Genomic DNA, 20,250 nt, shown 5'->3' with positions numbered 1-20,250 from the left:
TGGTGCATGTAAGGCGAGACTTTAGCCACTAGGCTACCATGCCAGGCCCTTGTTTGATATTTCTAACTTTATTTTAGAAAATTATTAAGTGGCTGGGTAATTAAGAAATGTTTTTATTGATGTGTTTATTGGATATAGACTGAATCAGTATTCACAGGTAAATTCACAGTTTATTCTCAACTGTAGTAAAATTCCTATATTATGCTATAGAATCAACAATTGTAGTTACACTGATGTATGTGGGTTTCATGCTAACCAACATAGCACAAATCCTCAGAAGCAGTGAGAAAATAGTTAGCACGTTTTAAACTTATTATATTTTAATTATAAAATATATGAAAGTGGAGGATCTGGCACTATTGCTCAGTAGTTTAATCCTATGCCTGCAAATGCTGGCATCCCATATGGGCTGCAGCTCCTGGTGCTTGGATATGGGATGCTGGCATCTTTTGCAAGTTGGCACCAAAAATTCCTTCTAGATAGAAAAGGCAAAAATTATTTTTTTTTAAGACTTATTTTTGTTTGAAAATCATATTTTTCAGAGGGAGAGAGAAGGAAAGAGAGTCTTCCGTTTCCTGTTCAGTCACCAAATGGCTGCAACATCCAGAACTAAGTTGATCCAAAGCCAAGAGATTTTTCTAGGTCTTCAATGTGCATGCAGGGTCCCAAGGGCCTGGGCCATGTGCTGCATTCCCAGGCATAAGCGGAGAACTGAATCAGAAGCAGAGCAGCTGGGACACAAACAGGTGGCTGTATGTGATGCCAGAACTACAGGGTGGAGCTTAGCTTGTTAATTTTTGAACCACCCCCAAGAATTCCTTTTAGATGTACAGTTAGATGATCCCAAAAGAGGAAAAGTGGGAAGTTGATAAGTCTTATTGAACTCCATCATCTCCATAAATCATTTCTTTCTCCATTGAACCTTTTTTTCCTGGCAAATACACAGATTCAGAATTCATATTTTAATTATTCTTAATTTTATAAGTTGATGTTTATCCTTGTTAATAAAGTGAAAGATTGGCTTTTTTTTGTCCTGTCATGGAGCTACTTGGAAAACTTTAATTTGAAATATATTAATATGTTGTTTATGTCTAGAAGAAAATCATAAGTGCCACCTTGTCATCATTTTTTAATAAACATCTTACAAAGTATGCTAGTTGTACCTTGAAAAGCTGTAATTTAATGTTTGATAAAATCAAATGTGTATTGTTCCAATTACTATTTTTTGTAAAGATTTATTTTATTTTTATTGGAAAAGCAGATTTACACAGAGAAGGAGAGATAGAGAAAAATATTCTGTCCATTGATTCACTCCCCAGGTGGCCACAGTGGCCAGAGCTGAGCTGATCCAAAGCCAGGAAGGAGCTTCTTCCGGGTCTCCCACACGGGTGCAGGGTCCTGGGCCATCCTCTGCTTTCCCAGGCCACAGGCAGGAGCTGAATGGGAAGCAGAGCAGCCGAGACATGAACCAGTGCGTACAAGGGCTCATGGTGCATGCACTTTAGCCACTAGGCTTCAGTGCTGTGTCCTCCAATTGCTATTAGGATTCTTGATAGCTTAATTTTCGTTTACTTTATTTGATTTTTAAAATTTTTGGTGCTCATTATTTTGATGCTTTGTGTGTTGCTACCTTTTTATTAAGTGAATTTCTCCAGTTTCGCATCATTTTTTTGACTAAAATTTTTTTACTAAATATTTATTTGACTAAATTATCAAAATCATTTGGTGAAGATAAGTACGATAGATTCAAAGCTCCTATGACCTTTCACAATTAAAACCAAGTTTTAAGAAATGGAATTATCATATACTTGTTAAATAATAGTTCCTAAAAAGAAGCAGTTTGCCAGCTTTGTTAATATATAAAATACAGAATGAATAATTTGATAGGAGTCAGTCCTGTTACTGTTTAAATTTTTATTTAATATCAAAACTCGAGCTGATATTACTAATTTTTTTAAGACATTTATTTATTTATTTATTTGGATGGCAGAGTTTACCAAGAGAAAGAGAGAGAGAGATAATGAGATCTTTCATCCACTGATTCACTCCCCAAATGGTCCTGGTGGCTGAAGCTGAACGGATTGGAAGCCAGGAGCCAGGAGCTTCTTCTGAGTCTCCCTTGGGGTGCAGGGGCCCCAGCAGTTGGGCCACTATATATATATAATACATACATGTAGTATACATACATGTATATATGTATGTATAGAATGCCAACATAAGCAGCAGATGGCAGCATTACTTATTATGGCACAACACAGGCTCCTAGGTTAATATTACTTTTAACTTTTCAACACTACTGTGAAATAAGTACAATTTTTTTCATGATTTTACTAAATGCAGAGAGCTTGAGCAGCATACCTCAGGTCACACAGTTATTGCTTGGTAGGCTCACTTGAGTCTGTAGATATCCCTCAAATTCTAGTAGATGAGTTTGACATTTGGTATAATGAAAACTAGACTCCTGTATAAAGGAATCAGGCTTTGGGGGATTCTTGGTAGTCATTGTATGGTAGGTCTTTAAATGTGATGCTAAGCAGAATCTCAGAAGTTCTTAGACATTTCTGCGAATTTTGTCAGTTATATGAAGGAAGTCATTTGTATACTTTCCAAAATACATTATTTTATGCTAGTGACAGATAAGGCGGACGGTGGTTCAACCCCCTTACACTACCCATGGAATCGCATTTTCTTTTTTTATTTTTCTCTTAAGGCTTTTTTTTTTTTTAGAAAGATATACAGAGAGGAGAAGAGACAGAGAGGAAGATCTTCTATCCCTGATTCCACTCCCCAAGTGAGCGTAACAGCTGGTGCTAATCCCATCCGAAGCTAGGAGCCATTAGCCTCTTCCAGGTCTCCTACGCAGGTACAGGGTCCCAAGGCTTTGAGCCATCCTCTACTGCTTTCCCAGGCCACAAGCAGGGAGCTGGATGGGAAATGGAGCCACCCCAGGACATGAAGTGGCACTCATACTGGATCTCGGCACCTGCAAGGCGAGGACTTTAGTGCGAGGCTATCGCACCGGGCCCAGAATCTCATTTTTTAATCTCTTGCTAAACCTCTGAAGATGTCAGTACAGGTAGTTTTATGGATGTGAGTTAATGTTATGCTGTCATGACATGACAGTTTGGCAGTGAATAATCATATAAAGTGATAAAAAATGAGTGCTAAATGCACTAATTTCTAATTGCCTTTAATTTTGGAAATGTAACAACTTCTAATAAAACTATGCATATAGAGAATACAATGTGGTTAGTCTCTGTTACAGTAGTAATGTGTTTAGGTAGCAATAGCTCATTCCCATTTCATTGTCTCTCTTTAGAGAAGTAGCTGACTTTCAACTTTCTGTAGATTCTTTGTTGGAAAACACTAATAACCACTCACGATCAGATATTCAAGTTCAGGCCAAGAGACTGGCAGAAAAGGTATGTTGGAACTATTATCTCTTTTTGACATTGCAGTAAAGAAAAAAATTAGAATATTTTGAGCCTATGAAACAGTGTCACATAATACAATGTAATTCAAAATAATAATAATAATAATAAAGAAATTTAAAAAAGAATATTTTGGCCACATTCATGAACTTAATAGTGGGTCTTTTAATGTCTTGAAAAATAATTAAATGCACTTTATCCACTTAAAATTATCTTGCAGTGATTTTTTTTTAAAGATTTATTTTTTTATTGGAAAGGCAGATATACAGAGAAGAGAGACAGAGAGGAAGATCTTCCGTCCAATGATTCACTCCCCAAGTGAGCGCAATGGCCAGTGCTGTGCCAATCCGAAGCCAGGAGCCTCTTCCAGGTCTCCCATGCGGGTGCAGGGTCCCAAAGCTCTGGGCCGTCCTCGACTGCTTTCCCAGGCCACAAGCAGGGAGCTGGATGGGAAGTTGAGCAGCCGGGATTAGAACCGGCGCCCATATGGGATCCCGGGAGTGCAAGGCGAGGACCTTAACCACTTGTGCCACCGCGCCGGGGCCAGTGATTTTTTTTTTTTACAGATTTATTTTTATTATTTTTTTATTGGAAAGGCAGATATACAGAGAGGAGAGACAGAGAGGAAGATCTTCCGTCCGATGATTCACTCCCCAAGTGAGCGCAACGGCGGATGCTATGCCGATCTGAAACCAGGAGCCTCTTCCAGGTCTCCCACGCGGGTGCAGGGTCCCAAACTGCTTTCCCGGGCCACAGGCAGGGAGCTGGAAGGGAAGCAGGGCTGCCGGGATTAGAACCGGCGCCCATATGGGATCCCGGGCATGCAAGGCGAGGACCTTTAACCACTTGCGCCACCGCGCCGCGCCCTCTTGCAGTGATTTTTAAAAATTAGGTGTAATTCTTATTGCACTGACTGACATTGTTCAAAATTTTACATAACTACAAGTCTAAAGTGTTAAGCAAATTTACAGATTGAAGCTGGATGAATTTTTTGAATTTAGGAAAGCAACCTTGATGAGTTGCAATTTTTAAAATGAGTTTCTGAGAAGATAGACATTCAAATATGAAGATGATTAGAAATTAAATAAAATCATGACTACAGAGAAGAGGCAGTTAGATAATTTAATAAACCACTGTTGTTTGTAGGGTGTAGTTATCTAAGAGAGAAACTGAAAGGATTGTTGGAAAGATCAAATTTAAATTATGAATGTAAGATCCTCAGGAAAGACAAATGTTGCACAAGGTATTGATTTCATGAACACAGAGGAGGTATCTGGGAACTGAGCAATTGAATCAGTGAAAGTCACTCTCACAGAAAAAGGTGTGTAATTAAGCAATGATATGATAAAAGAGCTCTGGTAAGGTTAGTATGTATTTATTTGCTAACAGAATCACCTCAGATTTATCAGGAGTAGGTTGGTCCAGCTGCCTTATCTTCTAGTCCCCTTATGTTTTGGCTCATCAGAGACAACGATGTCCCCTCAAGTTTCTCTGGGACTTTGGATATGTAAGACAAACCACTGACATTACTTGTGGTGCAAGTGCCATGGCATGGACCCAGCCAGAATGTCATGTTCATGTTGTGAGAAATGGATAATATAAAAAGTGTCAGAACAGGTAGAGTGGGGGTTGGAACGAAGCTCTGCCTCTCCTGTCTAACAAGATGAAGGAATTTTAGGGAAGGGAAATGAAAGAAGAAGATTAAGACTCTGAATCCAGAGTATCGTTCCAGTCAGTAAACAGAAAATAAATACCATGCTGGGATTGAAGAGATGGGGTAAGGCCTAGGTCCAGACATAATGACCCTGAAAAAAAAAAAGACTGGTTTTCATTGTAAGTCAGTTTTATAGGCATCTCTTTAGGCCTGTTGCATGAGATACACGTCTGACACATTTTGTCTTTTCAGCTGAAGTGTGACACAGTGGTGAGTGAAATCAGCACTGGTCCGGGGACTATACATTTTAAAATCAATAGAGAGCTGTTAACAAAGGTAAGAATGGATTATCACCCATCCCTTGTGCTTTCACAGTGTCTGCCTTAGCCACACTGGCAAACTCGTAGTGTGTACCGCCTCTTGGCTATGAAGCTCTGCTCTTTCCGTTCCCTCTGTCCAGAGTTCTGCCCACAGTAGCACGTACATGTATTTCACATCTTGGTATTTCTTCAGTATCTTTCTGATCCCTTGCTTTAAACTCTCAGCACTATTATCTCTGTGTAGAACTTTTCAAAGTTACTCGTTTACATTCCTCTTGCCCTTTACACTCTAGTTTCTGCTGGGGATTGTGTGGTCTATAAGCCACTAGGTCTGCAATTCCACCATGTTATGTCTCGTTCCTAGACATCGCCTGGAATACAGTAGGTATTTGATAACTTTGTGGGATGAGTACATGGACTTTGTATTGAACCAAGTTAGGTATTGCTATTTTCTAGTTCTGATAACCTAGAAGCATAAAGCAAAAAGCATAAAGCAAAAGATGCTATGAGACAGCTCCTTCTTTTAATAAAACAGTAGATATTAAAACAATTTAAAAGGTGGTTGATACAATATGCATGTAATTCAGAGGTGGGAAAGTCAGGATGACCCTAGAGTTGGAAAAACCTCGTTGAACAATTGGGTCTCCTTCTGGTGAGACCTCAGAGGACAGCTGGGGTAGGTAGGTAGGGATATGAGACTGGCATTGATCGTTCCTTCTCAGCTGAAGTTTAAAATTTTTCTATCATAATGGCAATTCATTTTTTAGAAAAATGCATTTCAATATTGATTTGGCCAGGCTAAGTGAATGTGCCAGTCTTGAGTTGAAAATGACTCGACATCAAAATGTCTGATGAATTAGTCTCCCATTGTGCTCTACGGTTCACAAGTGCTTGCTCATCAGCTCTTTATTTTTTTCAGAAAAAGAGTTAATGTTTTGTGCTGGTCTCTAGATCTTTGACATTTTTTTTCATTCTTCAAGCTAAATTAGTTCATCCAAGTCAGTCCCATCAGCAGTAACATTTATCTTGAGCTTGCTAAAAAATATCCGCAGCGTGTTGGGCTCTTGAAAAATTTCAGATCTACTTAGCAAACTAGTGATTCTAGTTTTTTCGGCTTTTATGAAAGATAGGCCGCTCACCAGTGTGCCCTCTGCTTGCTAGGTGGTGGGATTTCTTTTCTTTTCCTTTTTGGCCTGTGCCGTGGTGGGTGGAGCTTTGCTCTTACAGCTAATTTAGCTGAGAGGTAAGGTATTGCTTACTTAGCAATTTAAAATTTCACTGACTGTTGAATTTCTGTTTTTTTCTTCTCCTTTTCCTCTTTGTGTGTGTGTGTTTCTTTTCTACTACTACCAAGTTTTGGTTTTTGTTTGTGCCATGTTTTATTTCAATTTAGCAAATTATAGAATTTTTTTTTTCAGGTGTAAGGATGCCAAGTAGGTCACATACTGAAATTATCCTCACATCCTTCTCAGTTGAAAGTGATAGGCTAGGGTGTCAGGGCTCTGAAGTCCAACTGCTTTTTTTTTTTTAACATTTATTTTAATTTTATTGGAAAGTCAGATTTTCAGAGAGGAAAGAGACAGAAAGATCTTCCATCTGCTGGCTCATTCCCCACGTAGCTACAACAGCAGGAGCTAACCTAAGAGCCAGAAGCTTCTTCCGGGTCTCCTGCATGGCTGCAGGGTTCCAAGGCTTTGGGCCATCCTCAGCTGCTATCCCAGACCACAGGCAGAGAGCTGGATGGGAAGTGGAGCAGCTTGGACATGAGCTGGCAGCCATATGGAATCCTGGTACATGCAATGCAAAGATTTAGGCATGAGGCTATTGTGCCAGGCCCCCAGCTGCTTTTTGACATATGGAAATGTCCTCTGCCTTTCAGCCATCTTAGTGATTTTCATTAAAGACTAAGCAGGTAATTCACAGAAGTCCTGGTCAGTGTCAACATAATGTTTATGTGAGGACCCAGAGTTTGAAAAAGGCCTGTTGAAAATGCCTGTATTAACATGATTTTAATGACAGTCCTAGTTTTCTAGAAGCCTGATCTTTCTACATTTGACTTCATTACTTTCAGGCACTAGGCAATGGTCATTTACATGTCAAAAAGTTTTTCATATCACGAAAAAGATTTAACAGTGACTCAATGAGTTTCTGCTTGTCATGTGATCATAATAGCAGTATGATGTACTGTGACCTTGTTAAGAAGTTTCTGCTTGTCAGTAGCTTACAGATTAAGTAATGCTTAAGAAATTTATGTTTGTGAGTAACTTACAGATGACTTTCAAGAATAACTAAATCGAGTTTAAGGAAAAAAAATATGATTTTAACTAAATAGGAAAAATACAATCAAAATGCCATTTTCAGTGCTTTGGAAATATAAAATGGCTAGCATAATTTCATTTCATTTATTTCTTTATTGACTGAATTCAATTTTCCATGTTCTACCAAAGGAAAAAAAATGATAGTAATCTAAATGACTCCATTTCTGCTGGTTATTTTACTAATAGGCAGTGGTACATTGAAGTTATGCATCGTTTCCATGAATGCATGGAAAGAAATAATTGTGTTAAGCATTTTTAATAGTTAAACCAAAAAAATATGCTAATACTTTGATAAAGTCAAAAAATTTCCACAGAAAAAGTTAACAGTTATAGACAAACAAAATGCCAACCAGTTGAACTATTCATTAATTTGTTGAAGCATTCCCCAAAGTGAAGCCCCTGAATGACTTCATTTCTGATTTAAAACTCTTTATGCACCAATATTTATATTAAAACTCATATTTTTAAAAAGATCATTTCATTTCATTTTATTGTCAGATATACAGAGAGGAGAAGAGGTAGCGAAGAAGATCTTCCATCTGCTGATTTGCTCCCCAAGTGACTTCAACAGCTAGAGCTGAAAAGATCCGAAGCCAGGAAGCTCCTCTAGGTCTCCCACGCAGGTGCAGGGTCCCAAAATTGGGCCGTCCTTGACTGCTTTCCCAGGCCACAAACAAGGAGCTGAATGGGAAGCGAGGACCTTAGCCACTAGGGTACTGCCCTGGGCCCAAAATTTACATTTAAATATTTAAACATTACCTCTAGGTTAATGAGCTCTCAGAGAACTTTAATAACTCTGTCGTTAAAAATGATCATCTGTGTGCTCTCTAACCAACTTCCTGCTCATTGTTTGCCAAAGAGTAGATTATTGAAATAATGTATAAACAAAATGGCTTGGGAATTGAATTCAATGAGCTTATATTTTAAAAGAAAATCATTTTTAAAATCTTAATATGTAATGAGTATGATATGTGGTGAATATGACAATGAAGGCATATATGTTTAATGAACATCCAGGTCTCTTGTGGAGAGGACACATGGGCTTGAATTAGAATAAAGGTGGAGAATGTTCCTGAGAGGATGGACAGGCCTTCCAGGCACAAAGGCTAGCTTGCACAGTCAAGAAGATGACGTTATCTGAAAATTAGCAGATAGTTGAGTGTGGTTTGCACATGAAATGGCATGGGAAAGGTATAGATATAGTGTGACAAGCCTATATTCAGTTTTGTTTACCTGCTGTTGTTTTTCTTATTTGCATACCATAGGCAGTAAATGTTATTTTAATTATACTTCCAACTTGTCATTTTTGTGGATATTATAGTGATCTTAATAATTTTTTTTATTTTTAAATTGACTTTTGTTATTTTTCAATGATCCATTTTTGTAGATATAGAGATCTCACTCTTGCCTTCCCTTTTCTCCCTTCCCTTTTTTTCCTCCCACTATTAGAGTAATATGGTGCTTTAGTAACAGTTATAAATTTAACATTGTGCTATTTAAGTATATCATGGAATTGTAGGTATAGACAGAGATAAATGACCTATCATCATTATCAAGATACATTTAACTGTTTTTTTTTAAGATTTATTTATTTTTATTACAAAGTCAGATATATAGAGAGGAGGGGAGACAGAGAGGAAGATCCTCCATAGGATGATTCACTCCCCAAGTGACCACAATAGCTGAGCTGACCCAATCCGAAGCCAGGAGCCAGGAACTTCCTCCAGGTCTCCCACACGGGTGCAGGCTCCCAAGGCTTTGGGCCATCCACAACTGCTTTCCCAGGCCACAAGCAGGGAGTTGAATGGGAAGTCCAGCAGCTGGGATTAGAACAAGTGTCCATATGGGATCCCAGCGCTTTCAAGGCAAGGACTTCAGCAGCTAGGCCACAGTGCCTAGGCCCACATTTAACTGTTTTACTGGCAGTCCTGCTTTTATTAAGGAGTAGCGATGCATACTGCTGCATATCTTCATGTCCCTGTTTTCAAATCTTCACTATGCAGTTAATATATTTCTCTATTTAGAAATATATATATATTCACCTATGTACCTATTTGTTTAGTATTTGACACAAATGTTGCCTTAAATCAGAGAATATATGGTATTTGTCTTTGGGGAGATTAGCTTCTTTCACTGAGCATAATGGTCTCTTGTTGGGATCATTTTGTTGCAGATGATAGCGATTCATTTTTAATGGCTTACTAGTATTCCTTGGAATACTTGTACCAAGGCTTCTTTATCCATTCCTCTTTTGATGGGCATCTGCATTGTTTCCATGTCTTCACTATTATATATTGTGCTGCTATAAATCTAGGGTTCCAGGTCACTTTTGGATATGCAGTTTTCTCTTCCTTTAGATACACTGCCAGGAGAGGGATAGCTGGATCATACAGTAGATCGGTTTTCAGTTACCTGAGCAGTCTGCAGAATGACTTCCACGGGGTCTGCACTAGCCCACACTCCCACTAGCGGTGAAGTAGGTTACCATTCGCGCCCTTCTCTCATTGAATTTGTGCATTACTTTCAGTAATATGGCCATTTTAAAGATGCTAAAGTTAGGATTGGGGTTAGGGCTAGGGCCAGAGTGAGGGTTGCTGTTATTATTCCCTCCTCCCCACACCCGAGGCTTTGCCGTAATACCCAAAATGGTGCCTGATGCGGCATTTAGAAAGCTTTTGGGAGGTTGGTTTTTGAATTTCACCACACTCCCACACTCATCCACAGTGTCTTCACTGCTTTGCTTCGGCCTCCGCTTACTGCTTGTCCACTTGTGGAGCTCCGATCGCTGCCGGGGTGTCTGTGCATTGCTCCGCTTCTCCTCTGCCTCCTGCTTCTCCATCTCTACGCATTCCCCAGGCGTTCTTCCGGCGCCGGCCTGCCAGCTCCTGTTACCCAGGGTTGTGCTCGTCCTTTTGTTTCTGTGTAAGGCAGTAAGTGAATAGAGGATCACTTAGATTAAAGAGCTTAACTTGCTGATGTTAACTTTTGTGTAGTCTACTTTTTTCTGGCCCAGCCTTGGCTGTTGTCTTTTAAGGAGTGAATCCATAAATAGAAGATGTTCTGTGTCTCCTTTCCTCCCACTCTCCTTTCCCCGCTCCTTCTCTCTCTCTACCTGACGTTCTCCCCACTTCACACACCCCAAGTAGACAGAGTTGTTGCTGTCTTGTTCTTTCGGTGGCATCAGGTTTCCATCCCTGTTCTCACGCGTTACTGCCCTGTGGTTAGCATCAGAGAGCAAGTGTTACAGGTGATGCTGCAAACAGTGGTTAGGAACATTGCAGGCTTGCTCGTCTCATTAAATCACACTTTACTTTTCAGACAGTACTACGACAAGTAATTAAAGATGGTTCCAAATATGGACTGAAAAGTGAACTTTTCTCTGGTCTTCCCCAGAAGAAGGTCGTGGTTGAATTCAGGTGAGTGCTCACCTGCTTGTCTTATGCGTCGACTAATCAAGCTAAGTGAGCAGAGCATATTCCACCATCTTCATTAGCAGTCTTGTTAAGTTATATTTTTTTTTTTTAAGATTTATTTATTGGAAAGTCAGATATACAGAGAGAAGGAGAAGAGACAGAGAGGAAGATCTTCCGTCCAATGATTTCACTCCCCAAGTGAGTGCAACGGCTGATGCTGTGCCATTCCGAAGCCAAGAACCAGGAACCTCTTCCAGGTCTCCCACACGGGTGCAGGGTCCCAAGGCTTTGGGCCATCCTCAACTGCTTTCCCAGGCCACAAGCAGGGAGCTGGATGGGAAGTGGAGCTGCCGGGATTAGAACCAGCGCCCATATGGGATCCTGGCATGTTCAAGGTGAAGACTTTAGCTGCTAGGCCACGCCGCTGGGCCCGTTAAGTTATATTTTAGAAAATTAAGTCATTGGTATTATATTTTCCTTTCATTAAAATTTTATTTTTATTTGAGAGGCTGAGACAAATAGAAATGAAGAGAGATCTTCCATCAACTGGTTCTCTCCCCAAATGGCCATCTTCCACTGCTGTTCCATTCCTATTAGCAAGGAACTGAATTAGAAGTGTAGCACTTGGAACTCAAACCAGCCCTCCAGTGTGTTATGTAGATGTTTTAAGGAGCAACTTATTTCTGTGCCACACTGGTAACACTGAGCTTGTATTTTTTTTTTTTCTTAAGATCATGTGAGGTGGGCCTGGCGCAATAGTGTGATGGTTAAGGTCCTCGCCTTGAACGTGCTGGGATCCCATATGGGCGCTGGTTCTAATCCCGGCTGCTCGACTTCCCATCCAGCTCCCTGCTTGTGGCCTGGGAAAGAAGTCGAGGATGGCCCAAAGCATTGGGACCCTGCACCCCTGTGGGAAACCCAGAAGAAAGTTCCTGTCTCCTGACTTTGGATTGGCACAGCACTGGCCATTGCGCTCACTTGGGGAGTGAATCATCGGACAGAAGATCTTCCTCTCTGTATATCTGACTTTGCAATAAAAATAAATAAATCTTAAAAAAAGAAAAAAAGATTGTATGAGGGACCAGTGTGGTATCGTAACAGGTTAATCCTCCACCTCTAGGTGCCAGAAAACCCATATGAATGCAAGTTTGTGTCCCAGCTGTTCCAGTTCTAATCTGGCTCCCTGCTTATGACCTGGGAAAGCAGTGGAGGATAGCCTATGTCTATGGGCCAGTGGACTCTCGTGGAACCCCCGGAAGAGGCTCCTGGAACTCAGACTGGCACCCATATGGGATCTCAGTGTTCTCTAGGTGAGGACTGAGCCATTGAGCCATTATGCCAGGCCTGATAAATAAATCATTTAAGAAAGAAAAAAAAAAGGATTGCTTTTAGTTAGCATATTGTTAAACCATGAATAAATATGAGTTTTTTTGGTACCCTAATCCAAAGATTAGTCTAGTAATTATTATGACTTTGTAAAAATTAAGTATATAATAATTTTGAATAGTGTTTTTTATTATAGTAAGACTCATAAGGCACAGGTAATGGGTACTACCATATTAAAAATTTTAAAGAGATGCAATTACAAGAGAACAAACCCTTGTACTGTTTTTATTGTTTTTCTTCTAAAATTACTAGAAAGACTAGCTTGAAGTTTTAAAACAATACTAAAGAGGTTATATAAATTTGTAATATGCTGTCATTGTAACCAACTTGGGGCTGCTTTGAGAGAACAGAAATATGAGAGCTGTATAAACGCTTCCAGAGTATACTAATAGGTTAATAGCTAAAGAAAATTGTCAGAAGCTGTGTTTGTCCTCCCTGGAGCTGAAGATGAGTCCTGATGAACTATTTTCCAGTTAAAAAGATACAGCTTGCTGGGGCATTCTTTCTTTTTGGGTATTTATTTCTGTAGAGTTTTTTTTGAAAATTAATGTTGATAATATTTATATTTACCAGATTTTCATTTTAACTTATGGTAATATTTTAATTAAACTTTTATATTTTAGTTTTTAGTTTATTTTTTATTCACTAGGGCCTTAAGACTGCCTCACTCCTCCCATAATTAAGCATTTATTTCATTTACTTGGAAGGCAAAGAGGTTTTCCATTCACTATTTTACTTCTCAGTTTATTGCAACAACTGGGGCTGGGCCAGGTCAGACACAGGAGCCAGGAGCTTCATCTGGGTCTCCTAAATGGTTACAGGGACCCAAACACTTGGGCCATCTTCCACTGCTTTTCTCAGCTATTAACAGGGAGCTTAATCAGAAGTTTAGTAGAGACTCACAATGTGCCCATATGGATGTTGGCATCACAGCTGAGGGTTAATCCATTATGGTACAAGTTGCCGGCCCCTATACTAATTTTATTTTACTTTTTTTTTTTTGAGAAGCAACTTTTATTTATTTTTTATTGCCTATACAGTGAGGAGGGATGCATGCCCAGGTGGGACTCCAATAAGGGTGGGTAGGGTCAAGCATGGTGAAGGTGGGTAGGATATATGTTTCTGCTTTCTTTTTTATTCCTGTGTCCTCGGGGGAAGAAGGAGACGGAGCCACTCCTTGTTATCAAACTAGTATCCAGGGATAAAGCAATGTCATTGGATGACGCCTTAGAGAAAGAGTGTTTCAAGGGTGTCATTTGTGTGGTTTTTGATAGTTCTGAAAAGTTGTGGGTTTTGTTGCTCTGGGGATGTGAAAATCATTCCAAGGTCTGTTGGTTGACAAGGTGCACCTTAGTGCGACCATAGACCCACATGTTGCAGAGCTTGGCCAGGAGAATCATCCAGCCTATTCTGCTGTCCATCCTCTGATGAGGCATTCGACATGCACTGCTGGCCTACACAAGCTGGACATCATATTCCCCATGTATTCCGTCAACTGCACAGGCAACACAATTGAAGAGGCCTACTCCCAACACATGCACTCCAAAGTCAGACTATATTTGGTGATTTTTTGAGCCAAGCCATTTTAATTAGCTGGGGAGTCCCCCAAGAAACTTCACCTGGGATGACCTCAGACCTGACTCTTGTGTGTGCCAGCCAGTGCAGGGTCAGGTATGGTCTGTCACCTGCACCACAGAATGCATACTGCATCAAATGCAGTATACTGATAGATGCAGTTGCCTGGTCAGTTCCACATGAGTCCTACATCTCACATGACCTGATGGAAGCTGCCGCCCAGCCCAGCCAGCCCACCACAGACCCAGTCCTTATTTATACCAGCATAAGGAGCCTATTCAGTGCCACCCCAACTAGGCCTGCTGGCTGCCCTCATTTTTGTATGTGCCATTCTCTGATGTGACCTAGCCCAGTCCATTCTGCATCCCATCCAACTCAAATGCACACCCGGAAGTGCTGTGGCATAACTAGGCCTGACCTGCCTCCAGATCCAGCCCTCACATATGCCAACAGGTGTTGCCTCCTTTTCTAGCCTGACCACCTCCCAGCCCTGGTTCTCATGCTCACCAGTGACAGGTACAGCCTTGCAGGGCATTAGCCAAATTTCCCCTGCCAGGCATGTTCCTAGTACCTGATCTTGCACCCTGCAGGGGTTTCATGGTCCAGCCTGACATGACTCGCACCCAGTCACAGCATTTGCCTGCTGATGCTGCATAGGCTGCACCAGCAGGGCTGGATGGCCCACATGCATTCTGGTTCTATCTCATGCCAGCAGGTGTAGCAGCCTAGTGCAGTCTGGCCCACACCCCCATTGCCACCTCTCATGCTCACCAGTGGAAGGAACGCACCAGCAGTTTTAAATTTTGTTTATGATTAGCACTTCAGTAATTCACAAGAATGAGTGTTTCAAATTTCAGTTTTAATGTTGTCTGTGCCACTGTATTGTTTTTTTAGAAAATGCATAGTGGTGGAGTTAGTATAATGGTTCAACTAGCTAATCTTCTACATACAAGCACCATCATTCCATATGGGCACCATTCTTGTCCCATCCGCTTCTTTTCTGATCCAGCTCCCTGCTTATTGCCTGGGAAATCAGTGGAGGACAACTCAAAGACATCAAATCCTCTTCCCATGTGGGAGACCCAAAGAGACTGCTGGCTCTTGGCTTCAGTTTGGCTCAGCTGTGGCCATTTGGGAATTAAACCAGTGGATGGCAGATCTTTTTGTCTCTTCTTTGTAACTTTGCCTTTCCAATAAAAACAAATAATCTTTGGAAAAAAGAAAAGGCAGAATTGCTGAGACTCAGGCACATCACTTTGGGTTTTTTGTTTGTTTTTTGTTTTATTTTTATTAAAAGATTTATTTCATTTTAATGGAAAGGCATGTATACAAAGAAGGACAGAGAGGAAGATCTGTCCACTCGTTCTCTTCCCCCAGTGGCCATATTGACTGCAGCTGAGCTGGTCCCAAGCCAGGAGCCAGGAGCTTCTGGATCGCCCAAGCTGGTGGAGGGTCCCAAAGCTTTGGGCCATACTTTGCTGCCATCGTAGGCCACAAGCAGGGAACTGGATGGGAAGCAGAGCAGCTGAGATAAGAACTGGCCCCCATTGCCACATTACTTTGGGATGAGGACTGACTACTCAATAATCTGCAGCTCCAGTGGAAAGCAGAAATATATGAATAGATCTTACACTAAGATGATATTAAATGATCCGTGCAGTCATGGTATTAAAATTGGGTTGAGCAGAGTAGAGTGAGTTGAATTGAGTGTTTGAAATAGAGACTGAATAGCCCAGAAGCTACTTAGAATATATTCTAAATTATTTTATTGTTGTTGTTTTCCCATAAAACATTCTCTAGCTCCTAATTGCGTCTTAAAGCAAGAACCGTCAGCCATGACTCCATAGTTAGGAAATCAAGATTACAGAGATTAGCTCCATCAATCTTCTACCCACTTGAGATCAATTATGAAACTATAGTCATCCGAAGACCGTATGGAGGGGAGAAGTCTAGGGTGGCATTCCTCTTCCATTCTCTTGCCAGGTATTAATGACAAGAATGGCCCTCTTTTAATTATTTGCATTCTTAAATTGATAAAGGACACATCGCTTTCTTCTCCTTGCAGTCCCTTTGGTACCATTATTTAGATTCTTTTCTATTACTTCCAGCCAGGAAAGGAAAGCCAGTCAGAAGGCAGTGTAATATCTGTTATTGTGCATTCTTCCTTGACATTATAACATTGAGTTTTTTGAAACTTGAAAATTTCTTCCAAATCTCGTTTTTGTCAACTTTTACATTTTTACTTCTGCATCATCCTTTCTCTCAAAATATCAGAAACTGAGTCTTTAATACTTGTTGACTCTTTGGTCCTTTCTCTAAGTTTTGTTTCCCATATACGGCTTGTTTTTGTTCATGCTTACAAGAATGTCTAGCTCTGTTTGAGTTGCCTTCTGTAAGCTTTTGTGTGGCATTTGATTTGTTTCTGGTTTTGCCCCTTTCTTCTAAAGCAGCTAAGGAAGGCTGGACTTTTAATGAGCCTTTGAACGCTGATGCAGGTAGCCGCCTTTGCTCTCAGAGAGTTTCCACCTGGCACTGTTAGGAGATGCTTGTTGCTTGTTCCCTTGCAAGTTTTCCACATGCTGCAAAGCTCAACCTTAATGGTTTCAAAACACAGACAAACGGAGAGGCTGGAGGCAGAATCAAAACTGATGGAAAACATTGTTCTTTAGTTTCTTCTGAAAATGAGAGATATGAGAAGAGGATTTTTAAAATATCTGCTATCTTGAACAAAGCAAGCAACTTTTCCATAGAAAAGCATGAGATATCATCACTATGCTCAAGAGGCTGTTCTCCCTCAATGATGAGGATGATGATGATGATAGGTTAATTAAGATGGTAGAAACAGGTTAGGTTGATTGGGATCATGGAGCTCTGGGTTTGAGGTTTGTAAACTTTTTCCTGCAAGTTTACACGAATTCTCTCTACAGACAGTGTAATGAAAGACAAGGGCAGGTGATTGTTCATCTTGGACTTGGACCCCATCTAGTAGGTGAAGCTAACCGCTGTTGCTTTTCTCTGCAAAGTTAGCCTTTCCTGTTTTGTATAAATGGAATCTGTAGAACAGTCTGCAGCAGTGGCCTTTCCTCATCTTCCAGAAGGTTCTTCCTTCTCCACTGCTGTTCGCAAGTAAGGTGTTCTCAAAAGAACAGATGTGGGCAAGCCTTTGCAGGGTGAGGGAAACAGCAGATTTTTTTTTTTTTAATTGGAAAGAAGGGGATACAGAGAGGAAGATCTTCCATGTGCTGGTTCACTCTCCAAGTGGCTACAACGGCTTGAAGTGAGCAAACCCAAAGCCAGGAGACAAAAGCTGCTTCTGCATCTCTCACGTGGGTGCAGAGTCCCAAGGCTTTGGGTCATCTTCCACTGCTTTCCCAGGCCACAAGTAGGGAGCTGGTTGGGAAGCAGGGCTGCCGGGATACTGACATCCATATAGGATCCTGGCAGATGCAAGGTAAGTAGTCACAATGCTGTCGTGTCAGGTCCAATTTTTTTTTGTTTTTTGCCTTTTTCCTTTCCTTTTTTTTTTTTTTTTAAGATTTATTTATTTTTATTGGAAAGTGACATTTATATAGAGAAATAGAAACAGAGAAAGATCTTCCATCTACTGGTTCACTCACCAATGTGGCCACACAGGTAGAGCTGAGTCAATCAGGAGCCAGGAGCCTCCTCGGGTTTTCCCAAATGTATGCAGGGTCCCAAGGCTTTGGGCCATCTTCTGCTACCTTCCCAGGCTACAAACCCTCCTGTACTACGTTCCCAGGGAACTGGAACAGCTGGTATACGAACTGGTGCCCTAATGGGATCCTGGTGTGTGCAAGGCAAGTTATTTAGCCATTGAACCATTGCACTGCCCCCTTTTATTCTGTTTACTTTGAATTTAGTTTGTTTCACCTTTTCTAGTATCCTAAATGAGAAGCTTATTGATTTGGAAAATTTCTTCTTTTTTTAAAATGTTTTGTTTGCTTATTATTTTGAAAGGCATATTTACAGAGAACAGAACTCTTCCATCTACTTGTTTAGTCCCTAAGTGAAGCCATGGCTGGACCAGGCCAAAGCCAGGAGTCAGGAACATCATTTGAATATCCCATGTGAATATCAGGGACCCAAGTGCTTGGGCCATCTTGTGTTGCCTTCCTGGGTATGTTAGCAGGGATCTCGGTTGAAAGTGGAGCAACTGGGCCTCAAGCATCCAGAGCTCAAACTTGATGCTCATGTAGGATACAGGTGTCTCAGGTGGATGTTTAAACTGGTACACTGCAATGTTGGCCCCTCTTTTTTGATATAAATGTTTCATGCTATAGATTTTTCTGCTTTAGCTTCATCCCATAAATTTACTGGGGAGGCAGTAAAGTGATACAATACAAGGGCTTACCTATTTGTTCTCATTCTGTCACAATTACAGACCTTTCCTGTCTGTTGTGTAACTTCAGAAAACCAGCATTTCTTCTGTTTCTGGGTGTGTGTGTGTGTGTATGTAAAGCATAAAGGCGAATCCAATCGTTATTATTTCCTTTTGTTTGGAAATTGAAGGTTTTTTTTTAAACCTTGTTTTTGTCTTTCTACATAATAATTAAATGAACCTCTTCTCAGTTTTGTAATTTCATAATGTGCACATATATTCATAGGTTCACTTTCCCAATAGATGGGTAGGATCAGGCGAGGCCAAAAGCAGGAACCTGGGGATCCATCCTGGTCTTTGATACGAGTGGGAATGAACCCTAGCACTTGGATCATCTTCCACTGCCTTTCCCAGACAGGCACCTTTGCAGGAAGCCAGATCAGAAGTGGAGCAAACAGAATTTGATGCAGTGATCATATAGAATGCCAGGATTGCAGTGGCTGCTTAACACACTGCACCACAGCACCAGCCCCAAATGATAATAATCTGTTTAAGAAGTACATAAAAGACTTTGGTAACAGACCAAAATTCAAAAAACTATTTTTAATGCTGAAAAACTTATATTCTCAAACATACTTAAAGCAGAACAGTAATGAGTACTAAATGAAGTAATGCATATAAAGAGTGTGACATTATTGGGTAGTAAGTGTTATAGTTAAATGAATGTAACTTCTTACAGACAGGAGTCATAAATGTAGTGATTGAGAATCTGGAGTAGGGAAACATTTCTGATTATTCTGGAATGTTTTGTGTATAACATTTTTGCATTTTTATTTTTGATAAATATTTGCAGAGCTTACCCAAATAAACAATTTCCTTGGCGTCTTCAATAATTTTTAAGGGGTTAAAGGTTTTGACAGCTGTTGTACTAAAAATTGCCAATAATCTGTGTTGTTTTGTCAAAAAAAAAATCTCTGAATTTCAACATTGTTTTTTTGTTAAATGTGTCTGCTTCATAAGTGTTCCCCTTTCTGAATCACAAGATCATTTTCATTAAGATGATTCTTTCAGAATCTGATTTATTTTTGCTCTGGCTTTCTCATTTTAAACAAAAGCTTACCCTAAATACCAAAAGGCCTATCCTCAATTATTTCAAACTATGGAGGCATGACCTAGTTTATTCTTCTCTTATCCTAAGAATAAAGGCTAACTTTTGTAAATTTTTACAGTTCACCCAATGTTGCCAAAAAGTTTCACGTTGGACATTTGCGTTCCACTATTATAGGTAAGTGTTTAGTTTTGTCAAAAAATGCTGAACAGGTCTTTGGGGAAGTATTTGATAATGTAAGTTAATGTCTTATGCTTAGATAACAAGGATAGAAAAATAAAAATGTTTATGTTGCTATGGGATTAATGATAATTAAATGTTACATGAATGGAAAAATTTTTAGAAACTGAAAAATGAAATTAACCTCAAACATGAAAGTAATTCATAACCCAATTTTAAATGTATGTATGTGATGATTTTAACTTTAAAAGATTTATTTATTTTTATTGGAAAGTCAGATTTACAGAAAGAAGGAGAGACAGAAAGATCTTCCATCTGCTGATTCACTCCCCAAGTGGCTGCAATAGCTAGAGCTGAGCTGATCCAAAGCCACGAACCAAGAGCTTCTTCCAAGTCTCCCACATGGGTGCAGGGTCCCAAGGGTTTGGACTGCCCTCTACTGCTTCTCCAGGCCACAAGCAGGGAGCTGAAAGGAAAATGGAGCAAGGCCCAGTGGCATGACCTAGCACCTAAAGTCCTTGCCTTG

General features: G+C 40.2%; 1 protein-coding gene across 3 annotated transcripts in view; it reads left to right on the top strand.

The window, feature by feature from the left end:
• RARS2 (arginyl-tRNA synthetase 2, mitochondrial) overlaps positions 1-20,250 on the top strand; it is a 65,231-nt gene that overhangs the window by 9,521 nt on the left and 35,460 nt on the right. For 2 of the 3 annotated variants that reach the window (XM_040983748.1, XM_040983749.1), the window contains exons 3-6: positions 3,320-3,422; positions 5,338-5,421; positions 11,042-11,139; positions 19,666-19,721. In XM_040983748.1, the coding sequence (XP_040839682.1) occupies positions 3,320-3,422; positions 5,338-5,421; positions 11,042-11,139; positions 19,666-19,721 (341 nt within the window). Of the gene's footprint in view, positions 1-3,319; positions 3,423-5,337; positions 5,422-10,052; positions 10,200-11,041; positions 11,140-19,665; positions 19,722-20,250 lie in introns of those variants that run through there. The other variant, XM_040983750.1, reaches the window with a different exon arrangement.

The sequence above is a fragment of the Ochotona curzoniae genome, unplaced genomic scaffold (assembly GCF_017591425.1).
Source record: "Ochotona curzoniae isolate NIBS_2020 unplaced genomic scaffold, NIBS_Ocur_1.0 contig_3819, whole genome shotgun sequence".
In the NCBI taxonomy this organism is placed as follows: domain Eukaryota; kingdom Metazoa; phylum Chordata; class Mammalia; order Lagomorpha; family Ochotonidae; genus Ochotona; species Ochotona curzoniae.
The sequence above is the reverse complement of the archived record's forward strand: the minus strand, read 5'-3'. Positions and strand labels throughout refer to the sequence as shown.